Genomic DNA, 12,749 nt, shown 5'->3' on the forward strand with positions numbered 1-12,749 from the left:
TGCATTAAGAAAACATGAGATTTTAATAAGGAGAATGTAAAAGAAAATGTAGCAATCTCGAAACAAAATTTATTCTGTATAAACGTGAATGTGTGGAATTTGGTAAATGAGGTTAATGAGCAGCACAAAAACATAAAGGGCGTGATTTTCCTCTACCTGAGGTGGTGAGTATAAATGTGATGGTTTGATTGGACGAGAGTTGAAAAATCACATTCTCACCATCAAGTGAATCTGATTCCTTAAATTATCAGACACAGATGATGGAAACTTATTTGCATGTATGTGCATCTCATTAATTACACAATTTGGGAGTGCTGTATTAATTTTCCCTTTGCATTTAGATTATCCCTGATTAGAGAAACTCAGGCAGGGAAGTGGTGATGTATTGCATGTCACTAAGCGAGCAATCTCATTCCTGATGAAGGGCTTTTGCCTGAAACGTCGATTTTCCTGCTCCTCGGATGCTGCCTGGCCTGCTGTGCTTTTCCAGCGCTAATCTAATCTAGACTCTGGATTTCCAGCATCTGCAGTCCTCACTTTTGCCTAGCAATCCAGAACCCCAGACATAGGCTCAAATCACACTATGGCAGGTCATGAAATGTAAATTCAATTGAAAAAAAAATCTCAGGAGTCACTGAGAAACAGTTTCTGGGTCACAGTCAATTGGAATTAGAGACAGACAGAGACAGAAGCTCACTCCATATAGAAAAGAATAGTTTAGCTGGACTGTTCAAAAGGCATACTACACAATCAGAACACAGGAAGAAATTCTAGAAATCAGTAGGTACAGCAAAGTGTTGAGGTTAGGGCTCAAGAAAAATTTCGGGAAATGTGGGAGCTCAGAAGAGGCCATGCGCCATTAGTGGAAAAATACAATTATGAGTGAGGGTGAAGAAAACCCACAAGCATTATTTGCTTTTTGCAACTGATCAAAATTTGAGCTCAGGCAAAAATCTTAGGGCAGTACTGGCTTGGTGAAATCTGCTGTTTGTGAACATACTGGAGTTGTGTCTGCAAGAACAGGAGTGCAGTTTTTGAAACCCAGGGGAACACACACCCATATAAAGGAGCAGTCTTTGAGAAGATTTCAAGGCCAAGTCATCAAAGATGAACAACTGGAATCCATTATGAAGTTTTCATGAGATTTGTGACCAACAGTGTCAGTAATGTTTGCTAAGAAATCTGTGGGACCTGATTTGATCACATTTACCATTTGATGTATTTGACCATACTGTGTTACCTACATTTGCCTCATGTAAGTTTGGGAATGTTACAATCCAAGTTATATCTACCTTCATAGACAAACCATGTTTATCAACGATCTTTGCAGGTTTGTTTAGGTTTTAATTGAAATGAAGTACTCATTCTTTGTTGACTAAAGAAATCTGGTTGAATTGTTTCTAATGCTAAACCAGACAGAGACGAAGACCTACGTAATTAACCAGAATGAATCAGATCCAAGTTCTGTTATTCTGCCACATGCAGTCATGAATGGCTGTGGACAATTAAATAACTCAATCGAGGAGGACCAAAAGAACTGCAAGTGTTAGAAATTAGAAATAAAAATAGAAATTGCTGCTCAGCATGTCTGGTAGCAACTGTGTAGAGAAATCAGAGCTAATATTTCAGGTCAAATGACCCTTCCTCAGAACAGATCTGAGCAATTTTTATTTTGGTTACAATCGAGGAGGCTGCACAAACATCTCTTTTGTGAATGATAGAAGAGCTTGCTACATCAATGTAAAAGCTAAGGTTAAAGCATTTGACACAACTTTCAGCCAAAAGTGCTGAGTGGATGAATAGGTCAGCCACTTCCGGAGGACCCCAGCATCACAGTTGCCAGAGTTCAACCAATTTGAATCACTTCACTTCATACGAAGAAACAATTGAAAGCACTAGATGCTACCAAAGTATAGGCTCTGACAATAGTATTGAAGACTGGAGTTCCAGAACTTGTCATGCCCCTAGTGATGCAGTTACAGTACCGCTACTTTGGCATCCACCTGACAATGCCAAAAATTGCCAGTTATGTCATTACACAAAGCAGAACAATTGCAACCTGGCCAATTACTGCCCATCAGTCTGTTCTTCAGCATCAGTAAAATGATGGAAAGGGTCACCAACAGTGCTATCAAACAACATTTGTTAATAATAATCTGCTCAGTGATACTCAGTTTGGGTTTTGCCAAACTGTTCCTGAACTCATTATAACTTTCATTCAAACATGAAGAAAAGAGCAGAATTCCAAAACTGACGTTAGACTGCCCTTGACTTAAAGACCACATTTGACCACATGTTGCATCAAGGAGCCCTAGCAAAACTGAAATTACTGTTGACTGGAGTCATACCTTGATGTTTGTGACTCTTAGAGGTCAATCATCTCAGCTCCAGCACATCAGTGTAGGAGATCCAAAAGGTAGAATCTTAAGCCCAACCATCTTCACCTGTTTCATCAATGATCTTTCCTCCAACACAAGGTCAGAAATAGGGATGCCCACTGATGACTGCACAATGTTCAGCACTGTTCTTGACTCCTTAGATACTGAAGTCATCCGTGTTCAAATGAAGCAAAACCTAAACAATATCCAAGCTTGGACTGACAAGCGGAAAGTGACAGTTGTGCCATATAAATGTCAGTCAATAACTGTCTCCAACAAGAGAGAATCTAACCCATCTTCTCTTGACATTCAATAGCATTTCCATTGCTAAACCCACGACTATCAACATTATGGGATACTATTGACAAAACCTGACAGTACTGGCCATATAGAGACTATGGCTACAAGAATAGGTTGGAGGTTAGGAATCCTGCAGCAAATAATTCAGCTCCTGATTCCCAAATCTGTTCACTACCTACATGGTATTAATCACAAGTGATGGAATATTGCCCACTTGCCTGAATTGCTGCAGCTCCAACAACACTCAAGAAGCTTGATGCCATCCAGGAAAATTTGATCCACTTGATTAACACCACATGCACAAACATTAGTTCCCAAAAAACACAGTGAAAACAGTGTGTACCACTTCCAAGATGTACCGCAGAAATTTACCAAGACTCCATTAGATGCACCTTCCAAACAGACAGCACCTAGGAAGATAAGGGGTAGCAGGTATACGGGAACACCACTATTGAAAGGTTCCCCTCTATGTGCCTATGGTGGAAGCATGTTTAATTAAGGCATTTAGGAGGGCATTAGATGATTACTTAAATAGAAATAAAGTTCAGAATTGTGAGGAAAAGGCAAGAGATTAGTACTAAATTAAACTGTGATTCTGAGATTCCAAACCATAACCATCCCAACATGGAACTATATCATATAAAAGCAAAATACTGAGATGCTGGAAATCTGAAGCAAAGCCAAAGAATGTTGGAGAAACTCAGCAGGTTTGGCATCATTTGTGAAGAAAGAAACAGCGTTAATATTTCTTTCTTCAGAACTTATTGACAGATGGAACTGTATCATTTTACTGTGACTGAGTCAAACTCCTGAAACTCCCTCCCCAACAGTCAAGTGGGCGAAGCCACACTAAATGGACTGTAGCAGTTCAACAAGACAGCTCAAGCACAATTAAGGATGCAAATAAAGGAAGGCTGGCCAATGATGCCTACATGGCCTGAATGTATCATTTTTTAAAATCATCAAACTGATTAGATTTGTTCTTTTTTTGTAATTAGTTGAGAAGTGAAACTAAAAAAGAATTGATGCACCCCTCTAATGTCAGTTCTAAAAAGACAAATACATAAAAATAGGAATTAAAAAGTGTATTTGCAAAATAATGAATTAAATTTTACATCCATGCTAAGTTTATAAAAGATACAACTTAAACCTCCAGTTTTATTCAGTATACAGGCAACATTAATGTAATGTAATTAATTAATAATTTATTTAAATGACACATTGTTTCAACATAGAGACACTTATTGAAAACCATGTGCTAACCTTTGAAACTGCTACCAGCTTAATTGCTGACGTGAAAGGTTCTGGATGAACTGCTGAAAAAATACAATCCCTCACTTGACGTACATAATTTTCTTTAATAGGATCAAGTGGAAAAGAATCTATAACAAACAAAGATATATTATTCATTATTAATATCAAAATGCCAGTCAAATTTATTTGTGATCAACAACTCTGGGTCTTTCACCAAAGTAAATAATTCGGCAAAAGTGAGGACTGCAGATGCTAGGGACCAGAGTCTAGATTAGAGTGGTGCTGGAAAAGCACAGCAGGTCAGGCAGCATCTGAGAAGCAGGAAAATCGACATTTCGGCAAAAGCCCTTCATCATACCTGATGAAGGGGTTTTGCCTAAAACATCGATTTTCCTGCTCCTCAGATGCTGCCTGACCTGCTGTGCTTTTCCAGCACCACTCTAATCTAGACTCTGGTCCCTAGCATCTGCAGTCCTCACTTTTGTCTAGTTGATTTTAACCTACTGCATATCCTCCAACGTAAATAATTCGCCTAATGGCTCCCCCACCCACACGAAACAATTCTGAAACCCTCACCTCTTCTCCAAATACTGCTTTTCACATTCTAGCCCACCCACTGATTGAGGGGGAGAAAGATGAATAAAGGAGAAAGTAAAGGGGGGAAGAGGTGAGTGGAGAGAAAGAGGGAAGGAAAATGAGTGTAGAGATTGTGTGCATGAGATTGAAAAAGAGAAAGGATGCAAGGAAACAAAGTTTAGAAAAAGAGCGGGTAGAAAGAAAACAGACAGAGGAGAAGTAATGGGGAAAGAGGGGAAGGGAGAGAGGGAAAAGGGAGCAAAGCACAGAGGAGGAAAGGCAGAGGAAGCTAAGATAGAGGAATCAACTGAACAATATGAAAATTGCCAAGGTACATCTTGTTAAAAAAAATCCAAGATTTATTCATTACAGTCAATTAGAATTCAATTAATCTACTCTCAATCAACAGCAACTGATGGAAGATTTTGGCAACAGTGCTATGAAGCATCATCTACTTAGCAATAACCTGTTCACTGATGCTCAATTTGGGCTTCTCCAGCATGACTTAGTTCCAGACCTCATTACATCTTTGCCTCTCTGTAATGAGTGTGCACACTATAATCCTCTGAGACCATGGCAGAAGTCACATGACACCAAGTTATAATCCAAAAGGTTTATTTGAAATCATGAGTTTTCGGAGCTTTCAGTGTGACTGTACCTGACAAAGAAGCAGCGCTCCAAAAGCTCATGATTTCAAATAAACCTGTTGGACTATAACATGGTGTTGTGTGACTTCTGACTTTTTCCACCCCAGTCTAATATCGGCTCTGGAACTAAAGCAAATTTCAGTTTTGTCTGGTGTAAACCATAATATACAGGAGCAGAATTAGGTCATTCAGCCCATCATGTTTGCTCCATCATTTGATCATGACTGATATGGTTCTCAACCCCATTCTCCCTGTAACCCTCAATCCTCTTACTTATCAATAACCTACATATCTCTATCTTAAATACAATGACTTGGCCTCCACAGCCCTCTGTCGGCAAAGAGTTCCACAGATTAATCTGTTAATGGCTGAATAAATTCCTTCTTGTCATAGTTCTAAAGGACCATCCCTGCAATCCAGGACTGTGCCCTACAGATCCTAATCTCTCCCACTCGTGAACATATCTTCGCCACATCCACTCTATCTAGCCTCTCAGTATTCCGTAAATTTCAGTCAGATCTTCCTTCATCCTTCTCAACTCTATTGACTACAGACGCAGAGTCCTCAAACCCCTCCCCATATGACAAGCCCTTCATTCCTGGGATTATTCTTGTAAACCTCCTCTGGATCCCCACCAATACCCGCACATCCTTCTTTGGAAATAGGGCTAAATATTGCTCACAATATTCCAAATGTGGTCTGACAGAGCTTTATGCAGACTCAGCAGCACATCTCTGCTCTTCTATTCTAGCCCTCTTGAATTTTTAATTAATTTAACCTAATTTCTAATTTTAATTTTAGATTTTATTGTCACAAGTATTCAAATACAGAAGTGCAGTGAAAAGTGTATAATGTCGCCACACATGTTGCCATCTTACGTCCCAAGTTACTTTGGTACAAAAAAACTTCGTACCTAAATTTTTATGCACCTAAATAGAAAGAGAAACGAGGGTTAGAAAGTTTAGCATTACTTCATCAAATAATAGAAAAATTAAAAAATGGATAATAGTTTATATTGAAGTCGTTCATAGTTTAACTTGGGAAAATAAAGGAATAAGTCAAAGGTTCAACAGTCTTTGATGAGTCCTCCACTTATCTCACTCTGCTGTATATTCTAAACACTGCCACAGATACCCAAATGAATGTTAATATTGTATTCACCGTCCTAACTGCCAAGTGAACCTGCATGTTAATTATAAGGGAATCCTGAACTAGGGCTCCTAAGTCTCTTTGTGCTTCAAATTTCCAAAGCCTTTCCCTATTTAGAAAATAGTCTGTGTCTTTATTCTTTACACGTGATAATAAATCAATCAATCAATTAAAAGTGCATAACTTCACATTTATCTAGTTGTATTCAGAATACAGCCAAAAGAACTAAATTCCAGAGGTAAAGTTGATAACTGCTCATCAAAGCGGCATTTTACTGTATTCAAGGAAGCCTTGCAAAATTGTTCAATGGAAATTGGGGGCAAATTACCAACTACTTGGAGCTGCATCTGACATAACAGAAGATGGTTGTAGTTCTTAGAAGTCAGTCTTTGAACATCACTGAGTTAAGATAGTGCCTACCCCCAATCATCATTAGCTGCTTCAGCAATAACCTTCACTCAACATATAGTCAAAAGTGGGATTATTTGCAGATGATTGCCACAAATCATTTGCAATTCCTCAGAAACTGAAACAGTCAGTACCTGCATGCAGCAAAAACTGGACAACGCTCAGTCATAGAGACCTTGGAAACAGACCCTTCGGTCCAACCTGTCCATGCCGACCAGATATTGCAACCCAATCTAGTCCCACCAGCCGGCTATCCCTCCAAACCCTTCCTATTCATACACCCATCCAAATGCCTCTTAAATATTGCAATTGTACCAGCCTCCACCACATCTTCTGGCAGCTCATTCCATACACGTACCACCTTCTGCGTGAAAAGATTGCCTCTTAGGTGTCTTTTATATCTTTCCCCTCTCACCTTAAACCTATGCCCTGTAGTTCTGGACTCCCTGACTACAGGGAAAAGACTTTGTCTATTTATCCTATCTATGCCCCTCATAATTTTGTAAACCTCTATAAGGTCTCCCCTCAGCCTCCAATGTTCCAGGGAAAACAGCCCCAGCCTGTTCAGCCTCTCCCTGTAGTTCAAATCCTCCAACCCTGGCAACATCCTTGTAAATATTTTTTGAACCCTTTCAAGTTTCACAACATCTTTCTGATAGGAAGGAGACCAGAATTGCACACAATATTCCAACAGTGACCTAACCAATGTCCTGTACAGCCACAACATGACCTCCCAACTCCTGTAATCAATACTCTGACCAATAAAGGAAAGCATACCAAACACCTTCTTCTCTATCCTATCTACCTGTGACTCCACTTTCAAGGGGCTATGAACCTGTGCTCCAAGGTCGCTTTGTTCAGCAACACTCCCAAGGACCTTACCATTAAGTGTATAAATCCTGCTAAGATTTGCTTTCCCAAAATGCAGTACCTCGCATTTATCTGAGTTAAACTCCATCTACTACTTCTCAGCCCAGATCCTGTTGTAATCTGAGGTAACCCTCTTCACTGTCCACTACACCTCCAATTTTGGTGTCATCTGCAAACTTACTAACTGTACCTCTTATGCTTGCATCCAAATCATTTATGTAAATAACAAAAATAGAGGGCGCAGCCCCGATCCTTGTGGCACTCCATTGGTCACAGGCCTCCAGTCTGAAAAATAACCCTCCACCACCTTTGAGCCAGTTCTGTATCCCAATGGCTAGTTCTCCCTGAATTCCATGAGATCTAACATTGCTAATCAGTCTCCCATGGGGAACCTTGTCGAATGCCTTACTGAAGTCCATATAGATCACATCTACTGCTCTGCCCTCATCAATCTTCTTTGTTACTTCTTCAAAAAACTCAATCAAGTTTGTTCAGGTGCAGACTGATAACAGCAAATGATATTTGCGTCACACAAATGCCAAGAGATGACCATCTCCAACAGGATAGAATCTAAACATTTCCTCCTGATGTTCAGCAGCAATGCCATCGACATCCCAATGATAAATTTACTGGAACAGCTACATAATGGTGACTGTAAGTGCCAGTCAGACACTGGGAATTTTGAAGTAACTCAGCTCCCGACTCTCCAAAGTCACTGCGCTATCCAAAAGGCACAAGTCATTAATATGATAAAAAATTCTCCACATGTCACAATGAACAATATAAAGCAGTTTGGACACCATTTAGGAGAACCTCTCTTCTCATTTAGGAGAGTGATGTGAAATTGGTGTCAATTTATTAGTGATTCAACAACAAGAAAAAGTATCTTTCTCTTGACAACTTAGCACAATTCCTCATGATTTTAAAAAAATTTCATAATCTTCATTATTTTAAAGAAATTGCCCTAGTATTTCAAGTCCTTTCTCTTTCATAACAAATGCTTCTCAATCTTAGTTTCAACCTGTAGTATGTGCTAGAATGCTCACCGTGACTTTTAATTACCTTTCTATAACGGACGACCAAAACTACACGTACTAGTGCTACTGTAACTCACCAAATTCAATACAAATTTATTGTATAAATTATATTCAAAATCCAATTTAAACAACCTAACTGCTGTTAACCTTGATACCCCAAATTGCTTTGTAGGTCTTGCAATGGCATTTACAAGGATGAAAGTTGCTTTATTTATTCCAGTCTGGCACCCTTCCATTAATTGATTTTGTTTTGGCATGACTATTTTTAAACATATTTAACAGTACTACTAGTGTTGTGGTCATACAAGTGATTCTTGAACTTCCACATAGATGGCCACCCACAAACACTGACGTATTCCCACACACACAGGAACAGGATTAGCAACTCAGCCCTTGCAGAGTACTCCACCATTCAATAAGAACATGGCTGCTTTGCGGCGTAACTCCATACGGGTTACCTTGAGCCCATACACCTTAACACCCTCGATTAATAAAAACTTTGCCATCTCAGATTAAAATTTATCAATTGAGTTAACATTGTTCCTCAAATGGCAGTCAGAGTTCCAAACCTCCACTATTCTTTGCATGTCGAAGTGCTTTCCAACATCTCTCCTGAATGGCCAGGCCCTAATTCTTAAACTATGTCCCCGAGTTCTTGAATTTTCAACCGATGAAAATAATTTATCTTTATCTACCCTGTATTTCTGTTAATATCCTGAAACCTCAATTTGATCACATTTTAACCTTCTAAATCCTCGAGAATAAAAACCTAATTTGTCTAATATCGCCTGTAATGGACTAGGCCAGACCACTCAAAACATTCTTAAGCAGAATGAACTAACTGCAATTTGTTTCGGTAAGTGTACAGTGAACATTACCCAGAGTAAGATAGCTAGGTTGACTAGCAGACTTTAAAAGAGTCAAAAAATGTATTCACAATATTACTCAGTGAAACACAAAGAACAAAATAAAGAACCCCGATGAAACTCAAGCTATCCAGCTAGACTTCATTATGCTGTTCCGAATACACATAACAATCCTAATAAGCAAACTCCCTTTAAAACCCAGAATAAATGGAACACATGCTTACAGGTTGAAGTTGAAGGACAGAAAAGAGAGAGCAAGCGCCAAGGAACAGCTTTTAGAAGAAAAGGGCCTAGCTTTGTGACACGCCTCATAACTCAACTCCTTAAGTCCAACTACCATCATTGTAAAGCTGTGTTTAACTTCACCCAGGAATCAAACATCCTTGCTAAGGTGTGTTGGTCAGATCTACTCGCAGTACTTTAACTGAAGTCTAACTAGGGTTTTGTATAACACACCTCCTAGTTTAAAGCTTAGGAAATAATACATTGTATTTTGTGTCCAGGTGTCCCTTAGCACTTTTCTATTTGCTTTATTTTTTAATGTTTTCACATGCAGAAGTGCTTAATAAAACCACAGTCGTGTTTTCTATTCATTACTTCACATTAATTTAATCAACAACTGAATCTGGGTATTTGTGTTCACTTCTCATGGACAGAATTTATGTGCAATTTGCTTACTATTATCGGTACTGGTACTAGAACATAAGAGCACGGAGCAGGAATTAGCCATATGGTTCTTCATCTTGCTCCTTCATCCAATAAGATCAATGCTTATCAATTCCATTTTCCCACTCTCATCAATCTCAACTATTGTTCAAAAATATATCTATCTTAGTCTTGGGTGTATTCAATGATTCACCTTCCACAAATTTCCAGATGCAAAATTCCAAAGATGAACAATTCCTCTTTGCCTGTCTTAAAATGGAAGATTCCTTATTATAGAGTCATATAACATGAAAACAGACCATTTGGTCCAACCAGTCCATACCAAACATAATCCCAAAACTAAACTAGTCCCACCTGCCTGCTCCTGGCCCATATCCCTCCAAATGTTTTCTAGTCATGTATCTACGCAAATGTCTTTTAAACGTTGCAATTGTACCCACATCCATCACTTCCTCAGAAAGTTCATTACACATGCAAACCACCCTTTGTGTAAAGCATCTGCCCCTCGTCTTTTTTTAAATCTCTCTCCTCTCACCTTAAAAATGCACTCCTACTCTTGAAATCCCACATCCTAGGGAAAAGATAACCACCATTAACTCTTTCTATACCACTCACTATTTTATAAACTTATATCAGGTCGCCTCTCAACCTCCTATACTCCAGTGAAAAAAATCCCAGCCTATCCAGTCTTTCTTTATAACTCAAACCTTCCATACTTGGCAAAATCTCGGGTAAATTGCTTCTGAAGCCTCTCCAGTTTGACAATATCCTTCTGATAACTAGGCACCCAGAAGTAGATACAGTATTCAAGATCCTTTTGTAATCTTAAAAAACATTCTTCACTGTCTACTATGCCACCAATTGTGGTGTTGTCTGCAAACTTACTAACCAGGTCTTCTATACTCTCATCCAAATCATTTATAAAAATGACAAAATAAATTCATGTCGATATTTTGAAGGTTATTGTATTTGGATGCTTCCTGGTTCCAGACTCCTTCACAAGACAAAACATCTGCAAATCATTTCCCTTGTCAAACTCCCTCAGAATCTTACATTTTTCAATTAGATCACTTTTAATTCTTCAAAACCATTGTATTGTCACAAATTGCCAAACCATTCTTCATACAACAACTCCTTAATTCCACGAATGAACTCTCTCCATTACTGTACATCCCTTCCTAAATAAGGTGATTAAAACTGCATTTTAGATATGTGTAATTAATGCCTTGTATAATGTAGGAAGACATCCTTATTACATCCAATCATTGCAATAAAGATCAACATATTTGCCTTCCTAATCCCTTCATGTGCATGCATGCTAACCTTTTTGTGTATAAAGCTAGCTCCGAAAGCTAGTGTGCTTCAAATTAAACCTGTTGGACTATAACCTGGTGTTGTGTGATTTTTAACTTTGTACACCCCAGTCCAACACTGGCATCTCCAAATCATAACCATTTTGTGATTCATGTCCAAAGACAGCCAGATACCTCTGTATCACACAGCATTTTGTAGTCTATTTCAATATTTTGCTTTCTTATTCTTCTGACCAGTAGATGACCTTACATTCTCCAGAAATCAATAGACAAGACCATAAGGCACAGGAGCTATGCCATCTTTCAAATTACAAAGTATGCTGCAGATACAACAGCTGTTCACAGCTTTAATAGTTTCAGAAAACAATTCCATGTTATTTTTATTTGTGAATTTCATCATAGTCTGTCATTTACAGTTCAAAGTACTGCATGGAGCAATAGGTTCACAATGGAAAGCGCAGCTTTTTTACGAGCCAGAGAAATTACGAACCAGTGATATTAAGGCCATCAGAACCACAACGATTTCAAAAACGTAAAAACATCTATCTTTATGGTATTGTCAACTGCTGGACTTTGAAAGGCCAGTAAATAATCTACCTACTTCACTGCTTGTACTTCATGCAAGATGATTTTACCTATTAACTTTTGGGATGTTAAATTCCAGCGATCCAAGGAAACCCTTTTGCTGTTAGTCTCGCTATAATTCAAATTATCACTGTTGGCAAAATGGTTGGAATCAACTGAATCACATTCTGGAACAGAAACAACTTCAAGTTCTGTACTTTTCCCCCGACAGAAAATTCCGACAGTTGATTCCCAAATCAATCCCAAAATCATTATTTTTGTATAACGTTTGAGTTCTATGCTCGCAACCATAGTGCTTTTCTTTCATGTTTCATTTTAACAAGGATCCAACACGTACTGACTCTTGCGTTTTATGCAAAATGCGTAGCATATTTCAGTCGGGAGATGGGCGTAACTCTTTTGGAAGGCAATTGAACAAACTGTGTATAAACTACGATGATTAATATTTACAGATGAACCAACTCAATTGATATTTTGAGTCAGTAGAAAAGTAGAACTCAACGCCAGTTCTTCGCCCACAGGCTCTTCAAAGGGGAAAAAAGTCGAATTACAAATAGAGAATTTTTCAAAAAACTGCTTCAAACGATCCCAACCAATTTCCCACCAGAGAATAATTTCCGGGTCAAACTGCATCACCCTCTGTGATGTGTAAAATTAATCAGTTTTTAATTACCATTATTATTTTACTAGTAGGTTTCCG

General features: G+C 38.6%; 1 protein-coding gene across 3 annotated transcripts in view; it reads right to left on the bottom strand.

The window, feature by feature from the left end:
- The window catches only part of LOC132816125 (protein adenylyltransferase SelO-like), a 97,361-nt gene extending 84,719 nt beyond the window's left edge, over positions 1-12,642 (bottom strand). For all 3 annotated transcript variants that reach the window (XM_060825586.1, XM_060825585.1, XM_060825587.1), the window contains exons 1-2: positions 12,100-12,642; positions 3,942-4,060 (exon numbers count right to left, since the gene is read on the bottom strand). In XM_060825586.1, the coding sequence (XP_060681569.1) occupies positions 3,942-4,060; positions 12,100-12,340 (360 nt within the window). In that variant the 5' untranslated portion in view covers positions 12,341-12,642. The remainder of the gene's footprint in view (positions 1-3,941; positions 4,061-12,099) is intronic.
- Between the last annotated feature and the right edge of the window lie 107 nt (positions 12,643-12,749).

The sequence above is a fragment of the Hemiscyllium ocellatum genome, chromosome 5 (genome assembly GCF_020745735.1).
Source record: "Hemiscyllium ocellatum isolate sHemOce1 chromosome 5, sHemOce1.pat.X.cur, whole genome shotgun sequence".
NCBI classification, from domain to species: domain Eukaryota; kingdom Metazoa; phylum Chordata; class Chondrichthyes; order Orectolobiformes; family Hemiscylliidae; genus Hemiscyllium; species Hemiscyllium ocellatum.